Source organism: Asterias amurensis, chromosome 4 (genome assembly GCF_032118995.1).
Source record: "Asterias amurensis chromosome 4, ASM3211899v1".
In the NCBI taxonomy this organism is placed as follows: Eukaryota; Metazoa; Echinodermata; class Asteroidea; order Forcipulatida; family Asteriidae; genus Asterias; species Asterias amurensis.
In genome coordinates, this window is record NC_092651.1 from 10,255,482 (window position 1) to 10,280,423 (window position 24,942).

General features: G+C 38.0%; 1 protein-coding gene across 5 annotated transcripts in view; it reads left to right on the plus strand.

The window, feature by feature from the left end:
• LOC139936711 (rho GTPase-activating protein 7-like) overlaps window positions 1-24,942 on the plus strand; it is a 169,288-nt gene that overhangs the window by 92,211 nt on the left and 52,135 nt on the right. For 4 of the 5 annotated variants that reach the window (XM_071931589.1, XM_071931590.1, XM_071931591.1 and 1 more), the window contains one exon: window positions 21,465-21,536. In XM_071931589.1, coding sequence (XP_071787690.1) covers window positions 21,465-21,536 — 72 coding nt within the window. Of the gene's footprint in view, window positions 1-15,123; window positions 15,391-21,464; window positions 21,537-24,942 lie in introns of those variants that run through there. The other variant, XM_071931593.1, reaches the window with a different exon arrangement.

The window sequence follows — 24,942 nt, forward strand, 5'->3', positions numbered from 1 at the left end:
GCTAAGAACTCACTCCGAGGTAGTGAAGTTTAATAGTGATCCACTTAAAGCTTGTAGTCCTCCCCTTTTTTTACCTTCTGCTAGGTAGCAGTTAAAAAGCAGGACAATTCTTTTCACAACTGAGATGTCTCCCGAATTCCGCAAAATCTACTCTGCGGTAAACAATTTCTCAAAAGAATCTAATCTACCTGGCAAGTAGAAACGCATGGTGTTACCTCAAACTAAATATATATATTGATACCTCACCGCGCGAAGTATCAAAACCCATGTAAAATTAGCTGCCTACCAACCAAAAGGTCTCTACGGTATATAAATGCACAAGAAAATAGTTAATGGCCCAACATTTTGACTTTCTACAAACGCTAAGCAATCCTTTATATTGACAAAAACGATAACGAACTAGTTTGGTAATTTTCTTTTCCACATTTTCTCTGAAAGTAAACAAGAGACCCAACATTGTTCCTTGTGTTTGTTAATCTCGAACAACAATGCGTTATGTTCCCTACATACTTTGAGTTATTGAAATAACTCTTGCTGTATGCGTGTCTTTTAAAAAACTATAATTTTAAAGATAAAGTGCGAAGAAGGGAAAATAATCTTATTTGGAATGGAATCTTCTTTTCTTACCATTGTTGGAATGTCTTGTTAAGGTGAGAAAATAGAGTTGGCTGTCGCAAGCTGTGTACGAACCAAAAATACCTATAATATAAATGCGAAGAAATGGTAAGAAGCCCTAGCACAGCCTTTGTGAGATGTCAGGCCACGAACTGTTTGTTTGTATTTTTTAAGGCGGTAACATCTTTTATTTATTCTTGTGGTATTTACTCTGGTTCGTGTAGGAGGTATTATTTGTTTAAGTGCTTATCCCGTTACTGTTTGCAGGATATGTAACGTTTGTTCTGTATTATTTGAGAATGGGTTCATCCTTCCTTAGGGTTGCTTGAACTAGCAACGTTTCGACCCTGGCAGAGCCTTTCGAAACATTGTGCCACAGACTTTAAAACAATTTTTTTTTAAGGTGACAACATGTTTTATTTCTTCCTCTGTTGGTTACAGAAGGGACTTGTTCATGTAGTTAAGTGAGGTATTATTTGTTTAAGTACTTAACTGTTTGACAGGTGTAAACTTTGTGTGGTATTATTTGGGAATGGGTTCATCACTCCTGTATTGCTTGAACCTAACATGGTCCTTTCTCTGTGTTTGAACCAAAGAGCAAGCTATGCTTGAACTAGAGTCATGTGTCATTGAATACATGGGAAACTCCACAGCTAAATAATGACTGCAATTTATTTGCTGATTGGCATGTGGTTATGATTAACCCTGGCCACCTTCTGTCATTCAAGTGTACAGTTGTGAAGTTTCTTTTCCTTCATTCAGCCCATGCGGAAGACATCTGCGCTAATTCTATTCAACACCTCTCATAAGCGTGCTTGGAAACATCATGGGGCCAACTTCTTTTCCTTTCTTCACCCACCAAAGTCATGCCAATCAAATTCTTGATGAAAAGATTGTGTTTCCTGTAAAGCCTCTAATCATGTTATGTCTCCCCCACCCCCTTGACCATCCACCCATCACACTGTTGGTCACGCCTGCTGCCCTGAACAACAAAGTACTTATTAGCAACCTGTTGTGTTCTTATTGACACCCAGCTATATGCATGAGTGAGGAAGGAAGTTGGGCTAGGTGTTTTATTCCCAAAACTGACCTCCCAAGATTTATAACAAAAGCTATAAACTAGCTTCCCTCATTCTAGCCAAGCTGACCACTGTGTGAAACCACTGCCCCATCTTCTTTTGTGACATATTAATGGTGAAAATCGAATTAGCTATTGCAAACTGCTTGCCATCAACCAAAAGGACCTAATGGTATAAATGCAAAACAAATAGTTAATGGCCTGACGTTTGGACCATAGCAGAGTCTATCTCGAAGGCTAAATGACAACACAGGAACAGGTAATGGTGCATGACTTTTTTTTATTTTGATACCAATGCTTCTTGCACACAGATTCAGATTTTTATTTTTTTAGGTTGTGTATTTCAATGCTTCATGAATATGATGTAAAAGATGGTCTAATTGCCTGTGGTTTTCAACATGCCATACATAACTTGTAATGATTGTTCCAGCACTAAGCAATTGCCTCCATGCCTCCTGGTCATTGCATTGGTGCCCTTGAAATGCTACAGTAGAGACGCCGAACAGGGTGCCTTTAACCCAGAAGAAAATGCCTTGGTGCCCTTGCCCTTTCAAAAACAGCATACATGCCTGCAACACTAATCAGTGATCCTTTCACACTGATTGCAACCACCTGATCATATGAAACAAAAAATCTAAAAATATATTTCACTGATAAAAAGGTGTTAACTCTGCTGATTCCCAGAATCCCAGGTTGGATGAGATCCCTGGTTGTTTGGCTTCTGACTGACACCCCCCCCCCCCTTCACAACAAAGATATTGACTGTACAGGGAGACTGGCAATATTATGACTAGATAGCTCAGTTGGTAGAGTAACAGCATGTTGGTTGCAGGTCCAAGTCTGGCTCTAGGCAATTTTTCTTTGTTTGCCCCTAGTTATTAGAAATTTACCCCGTCAGTTTCTGTTGTGTCTTATTACTCAATTTGTTTCCTCCCCCCCCCCCCCCCTTTTCACTCCTGAAGATGAGCAGAGCATACTGTTCGAAACATCGAGACCAAACCAGCTCTTTTCAGAGCCAACCCCTCCCTCAAGAGAGAATAATTACATGGTCATACCCACAAGCTTACTATTATTTATAGTTTATTCTTATCCTCCACACCATGCAAAGCTTCAAATATCTTGGTTTAAAATGATCAAGAAAATATGTTTATGTTGGTTTGCTTACTCTTTACATAGAGCAAATACCACATCTGGTCTGTGCTGTATGGTTATTTGAATTATGAGCTTGCATGTAATATAAACCATACAGTTCACATTTCTTGATTGAATTACTGTCCAAAATTTCCTATTACCACAAATTATGGAAGTCTGTGTTTACTAATCAGCCCAACCAAACATCCTTTGTTTATTTTAAGATGATATTGATTCCAAATATTAAAAGTCTTGTCTTCCCCATCCTCGTTATTTTCTCTGTCGTGTCTCCCCCCCCCCCCCCATGAGTCATCTCCCAAATTAACCTTCGCTTGTATTGTAAAGCCATGCTCAGCCGAAATTCAATTTCTGATTTATTCGGCTGATTTCGCTCAGTTTGTTGGGGTTGAATGGCTACGGTTGCCGGTTGCCGGACGGGCGTCTTTGTGTCTTCGTAATTGGCTCAGCAATTAAAGTGATTAATGCTTCACTCCACGTCACAAAGAAAATTGTATTATTTTTTAGGGCTATGCAAATTGGAAGGAATGAGTAATACCAAGTGTACTTTCTGAAGCCTTTGGTAAAAAGTTCAGTATAAAATAATATGTGAATATTTCAGTAGGATCTTTCATTAAAATTTTAGCCATTAGCAGAAGTAATAATAGTACTGAAATTTCTTTTTTTGTTCACTTCCCAAGCAGAAACACTATAAGCTGCAAGACAGTCACACTGTTGGAATAATAGTAATAACTAATGATAATAGTGGCTTCTTATAATAATGCGCAAGTGCGTCACTCAGTGATGCTCAAGGCACTTTAACATCATTTTTATCCTGCAGGGTTTATGGGAGTACTTTTGAATTATGAGATCTACTCCTTTGACAAAGCACCATGTAGTGGTTGACAAGGTGCTGTGGCGCAAAATGCAGCCAAAATGCTGCTACTAGACTGTACGGTAACAGTCTGTGTTTATTATTTTCCTACCTCTTAAAATAAAACACCAAACAAGTCAAACATTTAAACTAGTGACATTCCCCAGAGTTAAGGCGTGGAAATAGCATAACAAGTATTTGGAATCACCAAGAGATTTCATGGTAATTAAGCGCAGAAATGCATACTTTAAAGGAGAGTCAAGTGCAAGTTCATGGATCACTGCCACAAGCCCCTCCCGCAAGGGAGAGGCGGCAAAAGATCAGGTCAGATTTATAGACGAGTAACTATTTGAGAACAGTTCCAAGTTTCACAGATACATAAGTGTTGTTGTGTTGTACCAGGCCAGATACTTCACAGAGACAACGAACGTGACTGCCTGGTCACTGCCTTGTTGCCCTTGAAATGCTCCGGTAGAAGTTCACAATTTTCTCATTGGGTGCCCTTTACAAAGGAGAAAATGCCTTGGTGCCCTTGCCCTTTCAAAAACAAAGCATAATGTATGTTACCATGTAGGCCTACATTTTGAGGAATTTTGAGCTTGGGCAATGTTAAAGTCCAATGAGATGAACATGTCAATAATACAGAATTATTTTATGTTTTAATTTCACGGAGCTGCTTTAAGCAGAAATAATTCCATGACGCCATTCTGCATGGTGCCCAGCAGTCAAAAATGGTAGGCATTCATGTAACGTAGTTGTTTGTCTGTTAACCATATTCGGGTAGGCAAAATTTTGTTGTGCTAAGCATCTATGTGTGCTTAAGCAAGTCTATGAAATTGGGCCTTGGTCGTAGAGGATCCCCTGGTTGTAATAAATTGAACGATGACTCAGTGAGTTTCACACCTACTGAAGAAAAACCCACGTTCCCCCTGAGGCCAAAGAGTAAAGAAACACCCCCCCCCCCCCTCCAAAAAAAAAATAGAACCCTGTTGACATTTCAAACTCATATCTCTCTGCCCACCCCTCAACCTGCACTAATTTTCTAAGAATGTCACCTCGAAAAATCCTGCAAACGTGACATGAAGCTTACTATACAGTCCATTCACTGTAACCCAAACATGAAATGAATTGTCAAACCTTGAAGTTGACTGAACAAAAAAATGACAGGTAAAAAGTGACCTGCAAAAAGTCCCAAGGATGCGGTGCCCAGTCTTTTGGGTTTGGATTCTGCAACCTTCAGAGTAACAGAACAAAAATAGATCGCACCATTTTTTTTTCCTTCTTTCCCCTCATGCATTTTCCCACTTTTATTTTGAATACAATTTCCAGGTCATTGAATTTGTATTTGTATGGCATACTTCTTCTGTTGACAAGGAGATGGTTTGTGGTGAACTCTGTTTTGACAAAAAGCAAATTTCTTTACTCGAAATATGTCTGCAGCCTGTGTGTAGGCCTATATTTGGTTCAAAGTGTTTCAGGCGTGATACTCTTCCTACTCTAGTCTGGTTTCTGAATTCTTTTTTTTTGCCTGTGGAAAAATCAGAAAATTGTAATTAAATAGCCTGAAAAGTCTTCTTAAAGACAGTGGGCACTATTGGTAATTGTCAAAGACTAGTCTTCACAGTTGATGTATCTCAACATATGCATAAAATAACAAACCTGTGAAAATTTTTAGCTTGATTGGTCGTCGAAGTTATGAGATAATAATGAAAGAAAAACCGCCCTTGTCACCTGAAGTTGTGTGCTTTTAGATGGTTGATTTGGAGACCTCAAATTCTAAATCTGAGGTCTCGATATCAAATTCGTGGAAAATTTCTTCTTTCTCAAAAACTATGTCACTTCAGATGAAGCCGTCTCTCACAATGTTTTATACCATCAACCTCTCCCCATTACTTGTTACAAAGTAAGGTTTTATGCTGATAATTATTTTTTAGTAATTACCAATAGTGTCCAATGCCTTTAAGCTTAACCCATGTGTACATGTAGGTCAGCTTTCTTACAGTACTCCACAAAACATTCCTACCGTTTTTTCCAAGGACCAAAAATCATGCCTGGGGCTGATTTCACAGAGAGATAAAACTAGTCTTATCTGAAGTTAGGGCCGTAACTGGTCTTAACTTAAGACTAGTCCTATCTCGTAGCATTGCCTAGAAAGGACTTTGGATGTATTTTAATATATACAGGTGAATCTGTTTATTTTCACTCAAAAGTATGAATGTTCTGTGGAAATTCCTGACACTTCTCTTATTCTGGTGTCAATATCTTGTATACGTATGTACAATAATAATAGTGACTTGTTCTTACATAGCGCATTTCATACCGTCTAAATGCGCTATTTGAATGAACAAACAAAATCTCTGAATTTTTTTTGCATTTGGCTAAATAATGACTTTTGCAGGTTATTCCCATTAATTTGTGTTGGCAGAAGGATGGGATGGAGGTTTCATATTTGAATGGGCTCATTGATCCTAATGTAGAAACGCATGAGCCAGTTGTTGGCAGTTTTCAAGTACTTCAAGTTGTTTTTTTCCACCAGCAGCAGCCCCAGTAGTTTGACAGCCCATTAGTCCACAGCAGCCTTTAACTTCCAACATCATGGCCTGACAGTACAGCATTAGATGTATTTGCAGATGTTGTTTGTTTGGGGATTTTTGTTTTTAGTTCTTTACGGTCTGTGTAAAGCACTTGGGGATCTGATGGATGTTCCGAATGACCCCTATTTCTGATAAACATTATTTGTTTTTAATTAAGTTAAGTGAAAACTGCAGATTTATTATAACCTTTTCAGTTGTTTAGTTGTACATCACGTTGTTTGGAATCTAATGACTTTAGAGTTGATGCAAGTAATTTGCTTGTACACACTGTTTGTACGAACAGGGAAGGAAGTTGTGTGGGTTTTCGTATGGTTGTACCTTACAAGATTATTGCAATGATGGTTAAGTGTTAACTTGCATATGATGGTAGCTTGATTGTTCAGAGCATAGAGAAAGGACAGCAAGCTTCATGTTCAGAGTTGACACAATATTTTTTGTTGTAGGAAAAGTATTTAACTGTATCAGGATGGAAGTTGTGTGGTTATTCGTACAAGATTATTGCAACAACAATGGTTCAGTGATAATTTGCATAAAAAAACCACAAAAAACACACACCAGTATTTCACTGTATTGGGATGGAAGTTGTGTGGGTCTTGGTAGTTATACGTTACAAGATTATTGCAACAATGGTTCAGTGTTATATTGCACAAGGTGTAAGTTTCTCTTCTTGTCATGGTCATTCCCCTTTTGGAGTCAACATGTTTTGATCTGACCACTCTCTGTATCAATTTCTGAAAAAGGGCTTATCCCTTAAATCTCTAGTTCCAATTACTCTCACCTTGTTGATGTTTTATCATAATAGCAAAATTCCTGAGGAAAAATGAAATTGTTTCCAGCCACTCGACCCTTGACCCGATGTCTATTGATTCTTGTTCCGCAATTGATTGCTCCTTGCCCCTGTGTGTTTAACCAGAGCAAAGAAGGACGCAAAGCTTGAGGAGAAAGAAAGAAATTCAAAATGCGAATATGAGAAGTGCATTTGCCACGGGCCTTCGAAACTTCATACTTTGTTACCAAGGCAACCCATTATGGTGGAAATTAGGTAGTGATATAAAATCATATTCTGGAGATGAATAGGGACGTGGTTGGAATTATAGGTAATGCCTTGCCCTGGAGGCTGATGGTCTAGTCCTCCACAACATGTGTGAGTCACCCAAACCCCTCCAAGGTATAAGTCCATCTATACTGGTAATGGGATCTGCATGCCATTAATAGTTGGCTTTTGGGTTTTAGATCATGGCGGAGGGAGGGACGCGCAAAGTACTTTGCCTTGGCCATTAGTTACAGAAGGCTTTTTCGGTGAAGTCTGGCGGTTGAGCATTTTTGAACCACAGTGTGGTAATTCAAATAGCCCCTAGGTAATCTGTATAGTGGAAGGAGGGTTTATATGGGTATTAAATTAATAATCTTGTTTGTGCAGGATATTTTTTTCTTCATTTGTTGGCTTTCGAGGAAGAGGGGGTGGATATATGGAGGGGCAATAAATGTGTGAGCATTAAAGGAACACCTTGTCTTGGATCGGTCGAGTTGGTTTTTGAAAAGCGTTTGTAATCATTTGTTATAAAATGCATATTGGTTCGAAAGATGTTTTAAAAGTTGATTACAATCATCCACACAAATATGCCTCGAAATTGCGTGGTTTTCCTTTTACCTCGTCGACTAACACGGTCGTAGAGCAATAATGTATTAGCTATTGGGAAAACCTTGCTCACCACAGACTTGGAACCAAGTCTAGGAACAATGAAGATATGTACTGTGATTATGTTCCCGAAAAAATAGGTTAAAGACAGTGGACACTATTGGTAAATGTCAAAGACCAGTCTTCTCACTTGGTGTATCTCAACATATGCATAAAATAACAAACCTGTGAAAATTTGAGCTCAATCGGTCAAAGAAGTTGCGAGATAATAATTAAAGAAAATACACCCTTGTCACACGAAGGTGTGTGCTTTCTGATGCTTGATTTCGAGACCTCAAGTTCTAAACTTGAGGTCTCAAAATCAAATTCGTGGAAAATTACTTCTTTCAGAGGGAGCTGTGTCTCACAATGTGTTATACTATCAACCTCTCCCTAATACTCGTAATCAAGAAAGGTTTCATGATGATAATTATTTTGAGTAATTACCAATAGTGTCCACTGCCTTTAGAGGGAGGGTACATGTATCTTTGGTAATTGATCCAAAAATGACTGACCATAAAATCTTACTTGGTTAGAAGCACTGCAGCTGTTGATAATGTTTAACAATTTGAGACATGATTCCCTTCTTTCAAGGAATGTGGTTTTAGAGAAAGTGATTAAAAAAATGTTTAATCTGAGAAACTCTTCATGCAAGAAACGTTCTCAGATTGTGTTTTCCTGCGAAAACTGCGTCACTTCAGAGGGAGCCGTTTCTCACAATGTTTTATGCTATCAACCTCTCCCTATTACTTGTTACCAAGTAAGGTTTTATGCTAATAATTATGTTGAGTGTATTATCAAAAAAGCATAGGCCGAATAATGAGGCGTATATTTAAAAAAAACAAGGTAGGCATTTGTGAAGTCGATTAAAAGGTTATTTCCGGAGTTCTCTTATCTCGAACAATGAATCTGAAATGATTATTTCCAAGCAAATGAATCCAATGAATCACTGGAATGAGGGAAATATTGTGTGACTTCAAGCTGACCCTTAATTCAGAGGGGGACAAAACTAGGTTAACCACTGTAAGGATATGGGTCATACCAGAGCAGTGAATAGTCACGTGAAACGCAACAACCATCGTGCCAAACCTCAGGTGACCAATTCGGGTAAAGCTGTTGTTTTGGTTCTCGTAATAATAGAGGGACACTAGCAATATAAAAATAATGAATGATTTCTGTTGACCTAGTTGTGGCCACCCTCTTTTCAATAATGTGTTCTTATAGGATTCGAACTGCCCCTAGGCTCTAGCTACCAGGCTATCTCGGTGGTCTTTAGTTGGTAAGACCCTGCTCTAGTCAGAGTTGCAAAGGTCGTTCGAAACCCACCTGAGTAACGTTCCTGTGATTTTTTTTTCACAGAGCTTTGGAAAGTATCTAGTATACGGTGCGAACACACTAGTGTATATGGGTTGAAACCAAAAGTTGTACTCTTAATGTAAGTATTTAGAGTGAAAAAAGGAAGGCATGTATTTAAACAAGAACTTTGTTATTATTCTACTGGACATCCATATTTTTATGGAAAAACATTGTCCTTTACAAACCTAGAGTTTGCTGTGGGCTAGTAGTCGTCGAGATGTGGGTCATTTGGCTCAGCGGTTATTTATTGCAAAGTAAAATAAACGAAGGGCACCCATGGGTTATGAACTTGTGTTACCCTGTTGACCTCTTGTGGATAAACGATTTTTCATTATACGAAAGAAAAAAAAATGTAAAAGGACGAATAGATAACTCAAAAACCTTTTTTAAAACTCTGACCTTCTGTGTTACCACTGTTCAGTGGTTTTCCGTTGGAGTTTATGCAGATATTTTACCTTTTGAAGTCACTGGACTCTATTGGTAATAACTCAAAATAATTGTTGCCATAAAAAACTTACTTGGTACCGAGAAATGGATAGCTGTTGCTAGTTGCTAGTAGCCTGTATAACATTTGTGAGAAACGGCTCCCATAATAGCATAGTATTAGCAATTTCTCAGTCAAATCGTTTTAGACCTCAGGAATGAAGCTTTTTATTTATACTAGACATCAGAAGCACACAAATTTGTGCAATAAGGGTTTATTCTTTCATTATTCCCTTGCAACTTTGATGACCAACTGAGTCCAAATTTTCCCAGAGTTGTTATTTTATGCATTTGTTGTATCGGCCCTATGATGTCAGGGCAATGTTTATCAGGTCCTGACACAGCTATTCCTTAACCAAACATTGTCATACTACCTCTGACTCTTGTCATGACGCACTTCCAGAGAAAAGCTTAAACTTTGATGGTTGCCTTTTGTCAAACCCCAAGCCCCATGCAGTTCAGTCTCTTTAGAGCATTAATTCTTCAATTATCCATGGTCTATTCTTCATCTTTTACCGTATCGAGAGGTAGAAAAGGGGGAGCTTTATTGAAAAAATCCCTGATGCAAAACACACTTCACTGAGTACACAATCTAAAATTATTAGGGGATTGACAATTTAAAGCAGGCTGCAGTGTTGGAGGTCTCACTTTATGCTTGTGGATTTTCTTAGGGCTTTTTATATCACACTAATGAGGCACTGATGAAGTCACAAGAACTGTTTATCATCACACCCTCCAAGGCGAGGCTTCAACAGGAAGAGTTTGACGTCATTTACGTCAGGAAGAAACTGTTTTTGAAATAATGTTGTTGTGAAGAGTTTTTATGAGCGTTTATTTCGGTTTCGGAAATACCTATTTCGGCATTTTAACCGTATTTCACGGTTTAAATGTACGTCACGCTCTATTAGTGACGTTTACTGAGTGGTGAGGTTCTTCACATAATCTTCTGTATTCTTCTTCTGTTACAACAGTATACTTGTTTTTGTATGTGTTAAGTTATCATTAAGCCTTTGAAACTCCGCTAGTGCTAGAGTAAAAAACAGCAACAAGCCATTAAAGGAACACATTGCCTTGGATCGGACGCGTTGGTCTATAAAAAAAGCGTTTTTTAACCGTTTGTTATTAAATGCATATGGTTGGAAAGATGTTTTAAAAGTAGAATACAATGATCCACACAAGTTTGCCTCGAAATTGCGTGGTTTTCCTTTTACTGTGCGAACTAACACGGTCAGCCATTTATGGGAGTCAACAATTTGACTCCCATAAATGGCCGACTGTGTTAGTCGACGAGGTCAAAGGAAAGCCGTACAATTTCGAGGCATGTTTGTGTGGATCATTGTATTCTACTTTTACAGCATCTTTCTACCTATATACATTTTATAACAAACGCTTTTCAAAGACCATCTCGACCGATCCAAGGCAACGTGTTCCTTTAAAACTTTTTGCATTCCTTGGTGGCATCTGTAGTATAGCCGTAGTATTAGGTTTAAACGCTCACATTTGTGAGTATTAAATGTAACAGAATCCATTTGGTCCAGGATATGACGTTATTACACCAAAACAGACCAATGGCGTTGCAATCATGTCATACATTATGCCTTGTAGTGACTTGTATAGGATGGGATAGGATATAAACCTTTGAGCCATGCTGGTTTTTGTATTACCGTCATGAAACAAAGTTTCAATGTTGTGAACTTAAAGGGATGGGTTAATGAGAGAGATTTTTTACTGAATATCCTAAATTCATCAACTCAGTTTACCTGTCGATTTGTGTAAAGTTGTGTACAACTCACCACTGATGTTTTGTACTCACAGTGTGAAATATTAGTGCATAAGACAGGCCTGGAATTTCACCTTTGAAAGGGCAAGGCCATTTTCATTTTGGCAAGGAGCACTTCCATTGAAAAACCTTAAAGTCTATGGGGAAGATTTTAAGGTGCGCCAAGGCCAAGACGAGGGGCAAGTGAGGCCATTGCCTCTGTGGCCCGTGCGTAGTTCCAGGCCTGATGAGATGATCGCTACATTTTGAATGTGTTTATACAGTTTGTGTGAAAAAATTAAACCCAACTAGTTCAATGAAACGACACTGGACGCTATTGGTAATTGTCAAAGACTGAGTCTTCTCACTTCGTGTATCTCAACATATGCATAAAATAACAAAACCTGTGAAAATTTGAGCCCAATTGGTCGTCGGAGTTGCAAGATAACTATGAAAGAAAAAAACACCCTTGTCACACTAAGTTGTGTGCTTTCAGATGCTTGAATTTGAGACCTTAAATTCTGATTTGAGGTCTCAAAATCAAATTTGTGGAAAATTACTTCTGTCTGGAAAACTACATCACTTCAGAGGGAGCCGTTTCTCACCATGTTTTTAACTATCTACCTCTACCCATTACTCTTAACCAAGTAATGTTTTAGCCAACAATTAGTTTGAGTAATTACCAACAGTGTCCACTGCCTTTAACAAAAGGTTACTCTGTTTACCTATTTGAAAACAAAATTGTCTAAATTTTTCCACTCATGTTTGTACACACAGCATGAAATATTTGTGCATTAGAACGTTGCTACTTTTTGTGTGAAAAATATGAAACCCAACTAGTTGCATGAAGTTAACACAGGGTTAGTTTGTGTTTTTGTTGTGCATTTCATGCAAGACCAACAGCGAGGAAGGGATTAGGGTTTAGAACCTACACACACTCAAAAGCCTGACCTTCCCCTCACCCTGAAAATTTCCCCCCCAAAATGGGAATAGATTTAATCACATTATTCACAGTTTTGGGGTTTATTTCTTTAGGTTAAAAAATTCAGAGAGTTGAAAGATATGCCCAGTTTGCAGGGACGCTCCCCCCAGAGCTATTTTAGTAAGGGCTGGTCAGTGACCGAGGAAAAAGGTGTGTTTGTTGTGTCTCTTTTAAAAGTTGGCGATTGCCCAGAAGTGTAAAGGTTGGACTTTGATTGAGGAGGATATTTAAGGTTGAACCATGATCACTCAGCAAGAGGCTTTACATCCAGCTCAATGATGATGGCTTGTGGTCTCTCTCAAGCAATGCGTCAAATCTGTCTTCTCATGCTCGAGGATTCTAGTTTTGTTTTTGATGGTTGGAACATCGGTGGCAGGATGTCCTATTTTGTCACAATCCTATTTGTCAGAGATTCGGTGGGATCTACCAATGTTTTGAGGTTAACCACATTTTTTTTTTACCCCAAGATCTTGAAAATCCATCTAATGTGTTGGGGTTTCTAATCCCTTCGTTGAAAGACGGAACTAAACAACATGAAGTTATTCCATTTGTTTGTCAAATTGTGATGTATAATGAAAACTTTCGTGACAGATTAAACTTTTAAATGACACCTTGAAGGGGTTCAAATAAAAAATAAATAATGAAACATTGCTTGGAGCCTGAGTTGATCAATTACTTCAAGTCAAGCAAAGTCAAGTTAAGTCCAAAGGCATTATTTGGTGCTCTCGTGTTGTATGTTTGTTGTTGTGTCTTGTGTTAAGTACAGCATAGTCGCAGTGACTTTCCAACTGGCCAACTGGTGTGTGGAACCACACACCATAGATATAAAGAGTCATGTTGTTTGTGATTGTGGCCCAAAGCTAACTGTGGGGAAAAACGGTTAATTGTCTGTTTGTTTGTTTAGATGATCTTTCCGCCAAGGGAACTCTGCAAACTCAAACAAGGGGATTTAAATAAGCACCTAGACGGTTACAGCCAATCTCTCTCGTACAAACATTGGTTTCACGTTTTTTTTAAATATCAATTACACAAACCAAGAAATTTTGATTCAGTATAGATGACAATAATTATTTTATTGAGGATATGAACCTACAACCTTGTGGTTGCAAGTCCTTCAGTCTAACCACTGTGACCATGGGAGTCTCTCCATTTGACTGTTTTTCTCTTTTCCTATAAAACCTGTCAGAATTCTGGACTAAACATACTTTTTAGTGATCACTTGTCTTGGAAACACGGATGCTGTGGTTTGTGCTTTGAATGATTAACAATTTATGTTTTTGTTTTAAAAGACTGGCCTTCAATGTCCCACATTAACTTGACGCACAATTCGCAGTTCTTACAAACAATGTGCTCAGCATCTGTGCGTTGTTGTCATTTATACCGTTATATCATCTCCGATTGCTCAATTTTATAGAGAAATTGAAATCGTAATGTGCGAAAAGACCTTGTAAAGTGGTAGGGGGTCATTGGAACACAAGGGCATAACTACGTGTAGATAGCAGCCACTTCAGTGTTTATGACCATTTTATGGACATTTGTGTTGAATTGATAACAAATTGAGCAGTTTGTGTACCTACATCTACAATGTATGTGTGTCATTTTGTAAACAACTTCCTGTGAAGTTTGTGGTCTTTTTGTGATGTGTTTGCTGTACCAAAGGTTAATTTCTGCGAGTCAAGTCAATGATAATAAACATTTTATAGGAGAAAAGTTCCAAACAGTACACAGTTTCTCTGAAACTTTCAATGACACAGTAAATTTTGCAACATTTTAAGACCCCTCCGCCCTCCTTGTGGTAAACAAAATCGTAACTTATTTTACTGTGAGGATACACTGTTACCCACTAATATTTCATAATGGTCGACACAACAGCCTTTCATTAAAAGTTTTGAATAGGTTGAGTTGGGTTGTTATATATTTTTTAATTGCCATGTTATTTTCGAAACAATGTTAATCGATAAAGTACTGACATAACAGAGTTAGAAAAGGACCTGGTTGTGTTTTTTCCCCACACACTTAACTCAGCCGCTATTTTGTTGTTGTCTGAAGTAAATTTGAAAAGGTAACTGATGCAAATCGCAGAGGTGGTTAGCTGTCGCACCTTTTTTATTTTCTGTTGTGGTTTTCCAGTGATATTAAGTATTTGTATTTGTTGGTGATTATGATAACTGGTGGCCTCCACGCATTTTCTGTACTTGAACCCGGCTTCACGCTAGCCTGGCTCCTTTCATTTTTCAGGCGTTCAATGTGCTCTACGCACCTGCATTCTTTAGGCCTTACTTTGGCACTGCCCACCAGGTATTGTCCCCTTGGTCATTAGCATGATAAAGACCAGATAAATGCTTGGATATGTCTTGGCCCACGGTTACTCCACACACAGTGGACTTAACTCCACTACACACTGGACGCACAACTCCCACCGAGGAGCTATATGGTGTAACAGTTATTACCTGTCATTATTGGTGTGTTGTAAACTTCCGGGGATCGTCCACACAGGATAGGTGTATTTTGGGGTAGAGTGTCTACGTGTATGCTGTTGTGAATGGTGAAATAACAGTACATGATTCACGGTCACGACCTAAAACCACGCACTCTGCAGCGGCAGCCAACAGGTCAATTAGTAAATTGGTACCTGTAGTTTGAGTTTCACATCCTCAGTGCATGGTAGTTGTACTCCTATCGGTGGCACTGCTGGTGTGTTGGATGAACAAATACATGTAGTTGTCAATATTTGGGGGAAGGATCACCGCTGCTCCGTATGTTGGGATCGAAAAGCTGCGAGGACATGAAGGATTATGAATGGAAAAGAAGGGAGAGCCTGCTGTTGTGCCAGATACGATGTGGTAATTCATACATTTTTTTTCTTCTCCTTGATACATGTAGGCCTACATGTGAATAAACTTAAAGGCAGTGGACACTTTTGGTAATTACTCAAAATAACAGCATAAAACCTTACTTGGTAACGAGTAATGGGGAGAGGTTGATAGTATAAAACATTGTGAGAAACAGTTCCCTCTGAAGTGGAGTAGTTTTTGAGAAAGAAGTAAGTTTCTATGAGTTTGATTTCGAGATCCCAGATTTAGAATTTGAGGTTTTGAAATCAAGCATCTGAAAGCACACAACTTTGTGTGACAAGGGTGTTTTTTCTTATTATCTCGCAACTTCGACGACCGATTAAGCTCAAATTGTCACAAGTTTGTTATTTAATGCATATGTTGAGATACACAAAGTGAGAAGACTGGTATTTGACAATTACCAATAGTGTCCAGTGTCTTTAAAGGAACATTGATTAATGGAAGCTTTTCAGATATAGTCGGACTTAACTCAGAGTTTATCTTTTGAGTAGGAAGTCAACACATGATTGTCATATGTCATTTGGGAATTAACAAGGATCTACTACAATGTTTTCCTGTGTACTTTTTCGAAACTTTGGTTTTAACAGTTCAGTCATCAATGTTATATGGGATTTGCGGCATTGCATGATGAAGTATCGATATGTTATATTTGGTTGGCGTAACACCATGTGTGTACATGTATCTACCTGCCAAATGCTAGGTTGGTTTTGTTCATTATAAAGAACTTGTCTTGCTTTATATTCCACTAAAGCGAAGTAGATTTTCGGAATCTGGGAGACTTCTCAGTTCTGAAGAGAACTGTCCTGCTTTTTAAATACTACCTGGGCGGAAGGTAGAAAATCGGCCGGGACTACTACATATTAAGTCTAGTGGTTGGTATAACTTCACCATTGGGGAGTGAGTTCTTAAATGGTCTCAACATTTCAACTAGGTTGCTCTAGTCATTGTCAGGAGACTGTAAATGCCTGTGAATTATCCAAAAGGAACAGTGATTAATGGTAGCTTTTGGTGATGAAGTGTTCAGATAGTCCGACTTAAATCCGAGTTTATCTTTTGAGTAGAAGTTGACACATGATTGTCATGTGGGAGTTACTAGGGATCTACCACGGTCTTCCCATGTACTTTTTCTAAACTTCTTTTGTACCATTTTAGTCATCAAACTTATCAGACTATGATTGCAATGCTGTCTTGGTCACTCTCTGTAAAGGCTTCTAAACGGGATATATTTTGTGAAAATGTGATCAGATCTAGCCGATCTACACTATGTGATGTTGTTTACCACCAGAATACTTATTGCATTTCTTTGTGAATAATACGGATTGGCATTTCATTGTGAGTTGGTCTTTGTTATCCTTCTCATGTTTTGTATATTTTTTTGTATTGGAATGTATAAAAGTTTATTGAAGTTCATGCGGCAATCATCTGGTAGTAAAATCTCCCCCGCTTTTATAAAAATATTTTCCATTGGCTATTTTTTTTCTTCTCTTCCTGTTTTTTTTCCTCGACGAAGGCCATGTGAAGATCTTCATGAGTATTTAATGCACTCTGAAGGATTGAGAAAATAAAAGAATTCAATAATAAGTGCTTCATCAAAGGGCCGTTCATCACTGTTCCCTATGGCGGTTTTTCACCCCAGTTCCATTGTTCAACTAATTTTCTTGTGTTTGTACACTCTCTCAGAAGTGCACTGAAATGGAAATCAATACCAAAAAGTAAATAAATCGCTAAGCTCCGCTAATGATATATCTGTTCCGTGCATGTTTGAATGAGCCAATCAATTGTGGTGGTATGCGGTGAACGACCCAATGCCATTAATAATGTAGGGGTCTGGCTCGGGGCCAATTGACCATCTACGCGTTTCATGATGAGTTTCTTTTGTGCTGAATGAATCGGCAAGGTTCTTCTATAGTCTTGCTTCCCTGGTTCATATAAGTTCCTCAGAACTTCAGTCAAAATCAAAGTTGGTAATGGTAGATTACTTCCCACAAGTTCTACAGACTCCGTTTTCATCTTAAGTGTACTGAACAATGGACCCTAAAACAGATGCTGTGAACAGTATGTATGTATGCCAAATATTCGTATTTGTTTGACGTGACTCAATGTTGATTAAAACAGTACACTTAGTATTACTGTTCAATTTATAGATTAGCTGTTAGTATACAAATATTGACTGCTTCGAGTGCTATGGTTAAAACTATGACTCCCGAGGTGATCCCCGGAGCATTCTATTTTCCCGAGGCGAAGCCGAGGGAAAATAGAACGCTACAGGGATCACCGAGGGAGTCATATTTTTTAACCATTGCACGAGTAAAAGCAGTCAATATTTGTTTTATAACACCCCAAACATTTCTAAATACTGTACTATTAAGTTACAGACCTGAATGCTACAATCCACGGACGACGCGAATACAGATTGCAGACACTTTTACTTACTGTGTTGCATGTAGTGTCGTGCAATCCGAAATGGTTACAGACTATTAATTTATCATCCTCGTACACGCAACGGACGTCTGGGTACTGCACGCCATGTGCTAGTCTTCGGACTAGCGCATGACAAACCGACGCACTATCACACGGCCGTCGTCTAGCAAAACTAAGACATGTCATGTGACGCGCTCTAAACCAATGAGCAGGCAGAATACTTGCAAGGGGTGTTATAATTGGTATTAGTACATGAATTGCAACTACAACAAAAATACCACAAGGAAGCCATGAGTGGTTTACTAGGATCAGGCATGTGAGACTTCCTCTTTTCAGCTGATTTCCTCTGTTGGGGTTTTGACTTTCCTAATTTTTTCTTCACTTTCTGTGTACAAAAGAATAGGCATATTCTCTTTTCCTCCTTTTTTCTTGCCTGGTATTCTCTTTTCCTCTTTTGTTCATATGTATGTAACTCGCATGCTTGTAGGATCCATCCTTCCCCAAACCAAAATCCAGCACCTTAAATGTATGTTTCTTAAGCCCGTACTCGCACATATTTAACCTGGTTAGTTTTTTTGTTGTTGACCTGGTTAGGTTTTTCCTTGGAGAGTTTGCCTGGGTCAAACATTCATGGGTGTGGAACGGTCAGTCAAATTTTCAGGAGAATTATCCAGTGTGTGAAAGACTTTCAGATTGCCTATAGACTATACAAGAAGAAAAAGAAAGAAAAAAAAAACCCAGCTGAATATGCAAAGAGATTCTTAGGCTCAAACTAGCACCCTTTGTTTGACCTGGTTAGGTTTTTTTCTTCTTTTTTCGAGGTAGCCCTTGAACTTGAACGATAAAACATGAATGTGAGTTACAGCTATAATCATAATGATTTATCATGGCTGGAACTGAGACTAAGCAGCTCTCTGTGTAGTAGGCCTATCCAGACAGCAGGGACGTGACTCTGACAGGAGTTCATAAAATATCAAGTGCAAAAAACGTGTAATTGGTTCAGTTGTTTGGTTTTGCAGTCAAGTGTTTTCCCCCCAGTGGGCCTTTTTACCCGAAATGTAATAACGTTTCTGACTGGAACCCGGCAATGACCCCCATGGTAGCCTTAAACATAATACTGTAAATCAACTCTCAATGGATAAATATGCATTTTCGGTAATTAAAGATTAAAGGCCTTTTTAAATCTGAAACAAACCTCTTTTCCTGTGATCGGCAGCATGTATTGTGCCACAGCACCTTGTAAATCATTGTTCTTTAAAGGAACACGTTGCCTTGGGTGGGACGAGTTGGTCTATAAAATGCACATGGTTGGAAAGATGTTTTAAAAGTAGAATACAATGATCCACACAAGCCTCGAAATTAAGTGGTTTTACTTTTACTGTGCGACTCCCATAAATGGCCGACCGTGTTAGTCGATGAGGCAACGTGTTCCTTTAAAGTATTCGGGTACTTTTTCAAAATGTCCACAGATTTACATTAAACTTACAGGGTTTGAAGATAATGATAGTGGAAAGCTTCCCTTCAAATATTACTAACTGAGGTTGTGTAGTTTTTGAGAAATGAGTAAAACAAGTCACAAAATAATTTTTGTCACAAAATAATTTTTGTCTCAAAAAGACGAACATTATTTTAGCATGTGAAATCCCATTAACCAGTTGTGATATTATACCAAAACCATAGCATAACTGGTTAATACGTTTTTACATGCTAAAACTGAGATGAAAATTATTTGTTTTACTCATTTCTCAAAAACTACAGTATACCTCAGTAAGTAACATTTCAAGGGAAGCTTTCTACTATCATAATCTTCAAACTGTGTAAGTTTAATGTAAATCTGTGGACATAGTGTTTTTGTTAGGCAAAACTACATAGACCTTTTACCCTTTAAAGGAATAGGTCTCATACTTTAATACTTAGCTCCACATACCTTGCAGAAAATAATACTGGGCGCTTTGATATGCCTCTAGTGGTGTGATAAAGCACTGTATAAGAATCAATTATTACTATTATTATTATTACTACTATTATTATTATCATTAGATCTAGTTATTATTATTATTATTTCAATTCGATTAGTTCTCATCTGGAAATGATGACATCCTTAAAAAGAATAACAGTATCAAGTATAAAGTTTCCTTAAGGATGACATGGACTTTGAACTTACAGTAATTTGACCGGCAATTTTGATAAATGATTACAGCGAAAAAGGTTACTGTTATTGCAGTCGTTTCTGACTAGTTGATGTTTCTGACTGAGTGGATGGGTCCCGCTGGGCTGCTGAATAAACACAAAGCCCTTTGAATAACAGTAATCAGTAAGTGCTGATGATACACAGCTGGCATTATTCAAATATCTAATAAGAAGAAGTAAGCAGCAATCATAACATCATAGATACTGTTATACGAGGCTGGGATGCTGTGGCCTTATCCTCTCACCTCCACATGACGTAGTGAGATAGCGGAGATAGAAACATTTAAGACTTTCTTCCTAAACTCTCTGCGTTGGCGATGTGTGAGATCGTCAAGTGGGGTTGAATTTCTTCTCTGCTGGCCTGGGAAGATGTTTCTTGTTTCTTTACATGAGTTCATCTACCTTAAAAGTTTAAAGCATTTCCTGATTTGTAAAAGTGATAACTTTGTCTCTGTTGCAAGGCATTTTCTCCTTTGTTAAGGGCATCCTTTAAGGAAATTGTAAATTTCTACCGGAGCATTTCAAGGGCACCAAGGCAATGACCAGGGAGCATGGAGGCAATCGCATTTGTTGTCTTCTTGAAGTGTTGGGTCTCACTCTTGACTTTATTCTATCACCTCTACATGGCGTAGCGAGAAAGAGGAGAAATTTGAAAATTGTTGGGATGTTAAAAGCCTTTCTTCCTGGGCTCTCTGCATTGGCGATGTGTGAGATCGTCAAGAGGGGTTGAATTTCTTCGCTGCTGGCCTGGGAGTTTTTTTCTTCTTCTTTACATGAGTTCATCTACCTTCAAATTATAAAGCATTTCCTGATTTGTAAAAGTGATAACTTTGTCTCTGTTGTAAGGCATTTTCTCCTTAAAAGATATGAGGAAATTGTAAATTTGTCTCGCAACTTTGTTGACTGATTCAGCTCAAATTTTCACAGGTTTGTTATTATACATATTCAGATACAGTAAGTGAGAAGACTGGTCTTTGACAGTTTCCAATTTAGTGTCCAGTGTCTTTAAAAGCCTTCTTCCCTGGCTCTCTGCTTTGAGGTTGAATTTCTTCTCTACAGGCCTGGGAATATTTTTTTATAAGTTCATCGTTTCCTGATATGAAGAATTGATAACTTTGTCTCTGCTCGCCTGGAATGTGTCTACAGGGCAACTTGTTTTATTTAATGTGTTTTTCCTGAAGGTGAAGATTCGAGTAGATATTTGTAAATCTTGAAAGTAAATGATTGTATTAAACAAATGTATCATGAATGTGTGGAATTGTATACAAAATGCTGAGGAGAATTCTCTTACGAGTATATTTTATGTTTTACTACTATTAATGAAGAAATAACATGTAGACCGTGCTGTTCTTACTTTTCCGTACAGGAGTTCAAATTGATTCTCTTTAAAGTGTATATTAGACATGTCATGAATTAAATGCATTGTTATTTTTTCTTCTTCTTGTGTACAGAAATTGAAGCTGCAGAAACATGTCAATGGCTTAGAGCTGCTGGCTTCCCACAATATGCTCAGATGTTTGAAGGTAAGTTATTGATTACCCTTGCATATTTATATATCCAATGTCTTCTCAGCTTCGCTACCATGGGCAGCGCGCCGTATCGATACCTCTCGTCACTAACCCCTGGGAGGGATGTACTGGGAAACAACGCCGATTGGCTCAGAAAATTGGTTATGAATTAGATGTCAAGTGCGTGCGCGCTTAGATATAAGACATTTGTATGTTGATCACGCCCGCGTTTTTTATGATACGAACACGTTTTTTAAAAACAAAAACATTCTTTAAGACGAAAGTTGAGGTTGAGGTCTTCTCCATTTTCTTTAAAGGCACTGAAACTCAAAATAATTGTTAGCATAAAAGCTTACTTGAAGTTGGTTATGAGCAATAAGCCATTTTGAGATATGGTAAGCACATTCATATGACACTATTTGTGTTAAGTAAGTTTGTATGTAGACACCCAAACCAAACGGTGCACTGCTACAGTGTCAGCCATACCTCAAAAGGGCTAATGGGCAGCTGTTGATAGTATAAAACATTGTCAGACACAGCTCCCTCTGAAGTAACATAGTTTTTGTTTTTTTTAGAAAGAGGAGAGGACGTTTCTCACTCAAATATTACAGCATATTTTTTTTTACACATGAATGTCAAATCACTTCCTCCTTCTAAGGCTACACAGATGTTTGGTTTGACATCAAAGCTATTTGTGGGGACATACTTTTAGCTTTTCTACAAGGGGGACATTTTCTTTTGAACAAACAATAAATCTTTCAAATTCTCAAACTGTCACACAATTAATCACTTGTGACAATCTGTGTCAAATTCCTTTACACAAATCTTCACATTTTTGTGCGATAAGTTGTAATATATGATTGGAACTTTTATTTGTGAGAATTTGGACGAGAGTCGATCAAAGTCTAACTCGTTATGGATAGTCGTGCGTTATAAGTGATCTCGTGTCCGGCATAGCAACTGAAATATGTGAGGGCAGGTCCAAGCCACTCCAAGTTTATGTTAACCCTGACACCTGTTAGAAACCCTATCTCCATTGTCAATATCAAAAATATGCTACTATTGTGTATATTTTTTCATGACACTATTTTCATGAGTTATGAAACGATAGTTTTGTTGATGTACATTTCTCAATGTTTTCGTTGCTTACTATTATTTATCTTGTCATGTTTTCTTTGCATGGGGCGCCGGATGAACAGCCCCTACCGGGATGCTTTTGTGTTCTGGTCTAGACAAAAATAATAATACTGGTTCTAGCTTTTTCCCATGGCATTTGAATATTTTCCCCTTCATCAAAAGTTATTCTCCTTACTTAATTGCCATAAAAGCAAACAAAACCTGTCTACCTAGTTCTTGTTGTGGTCAATTTATACAAACACATTCATGTGTAGTTCATTTTTTTAAAGAGTTGATACATACTTTTTTTCTCTTCATGCATAAAGTCAACAATGTGCTATAAATTTGGCGCAAAATTTAACCTTGGTGTGGTGTCATTAACAAGTCTGTATGCTTCGCTTCAAAACAAAAAAGGGGGGGGGGGCAAGGGCACCAAGGCTTTTTTTCCTTTGTAAAGGGCATTCTATTTTTCTTGTAGCATTATAGTAAGCACCTATAGGCAATGATGAGGGGGCCATGGAGGCAATCGCCTCCGTTGCCTTTGTGAAGTATCAGGCCTGTATGAATGGAGTCGAACTGATATGATGTGCTACTGTGCGCCAAACATACTTATTATTACAATGTGCGGTTTAAAGGGAGTGGACACTATTGGTAATTTCTCAAAATAATTATTAGCATAAAACCTTACTTGGTAACGAGTAATGGAAAGCTGTTGATAGTATAAAACATTGTGAGAAACGTCTCCCTCTGAAGTAACGTAGTTTTCGAGAAAGAAGTAATTTTCCAAGAGTTTGATTTTGAGACCTCAAGTTTAGAATTTGTGGTCTCGAAATCAAGCATCTGAAAGCACACAACTTCGTGTGACAAGGGTGTTTTTTTCTTTCATAGTTATCTCTCAACTCTGACAACCAATCAAGCTCAAATTTTCAGAGCTTTGTTATTTTATGCATATGTTGAGATACACCAAGTGGGAAGACTGGTCTTTGACAATTACCAATAGTGTCCAGTGTCTTTAATACTTCAGGGAGAGCAGTCTTACAAAATATCTTATCAAGTTTCCTTTAAGGGGAGTTTTAACTGTGAACAATCCCTGAAGAAATTTCTTATATAAAAATACATAAACATTATTGACTTTGTCTTGAGTTATCTGTTTTCATTAAGTGTTGCTGGTGGGCACCATTCACCATGGGAATCACAGTTTTAATTAAACTTGAAACATATAAAAAAAAAAAACCAGAGGTATACAGCGAGATGTATCAGGCGTACTGTTCCAAGATAATATTTGTAATTGGGAAATGTCCTTGAGTGGCAAATTCCTTGTTTTCCGAGAATTATCATTGGCTTTATTAAAAGCCTTGTCAGGTTTCTATCCAGGTACTTCTAGAAAGGCATCCACCTCCGATGTAATGTTCGGGACTGATTAAACAAACATCATTAACATGAACGGGTTATTTTTGAATTGTTTTTCTGGCTGTACTTGTACGTCCCTGGGAAAGCAGAACATGGGTAAATGCTCTTCCGAGTTGGGGCAAAATAGTGGCGGAAATTCAGGGAACAGCAGGAAGAAAATTAATTCCACACTATAGAGAAAACGGCGAGATTCTGTATTAAAAATTGGTACTAGTATTTGTAACCTGTATCTGGTTATTTCGGAATGGTTTCTCTGTCTTGGGAGGGCGAAACTCCCTTTCCTGATTCGGGAAAATTAGTGACAAAACTTTGGGGAATCGCAGGAAGAAAATTAATCCGACAGAAAGTAAAAAAATCATTAAAAAATTGGTATAGTATTTGTATCTGTGTACAATTTGGGGCAAATCGATACCTCTGCCCTCCTTATAGGGACGGTATTGCATGTGTTTGACAATCACTCTTTTGAAATTAATGGGAATGAATTCTTGTGGTTATGAAGCGTAGAGCAACTTTCAACAGTATAAAGGATTTGATCAACATTTCTTTGCAAAGTAATGTAGTTATGTATGTAAAAAAAATAAGTTTCTATGCCCAGAAATTTGAATCTGAGAAGCGTTGTGTATTCCCATAGAGCTGGTTATTTCTATTAGAGATTAATCTTCCTCCTTGGAGATATTCGCTCCAGACTTTCGGCAATATCTCAAAACGCTACAACCTTTTGAAATGAATACTTAGTTTTCCTTGAAATAAATGATGTGGCCGTAATAATACACCATAAACTTCCACAATTTGACTTCTTGATGATTAAAAGGGAACTTTCATAGTTCGGACAGATTTTCAAGAGACTTAATTGATTTTTAAGATAATTACATGCCCTATTTCATATCTTCAAAGT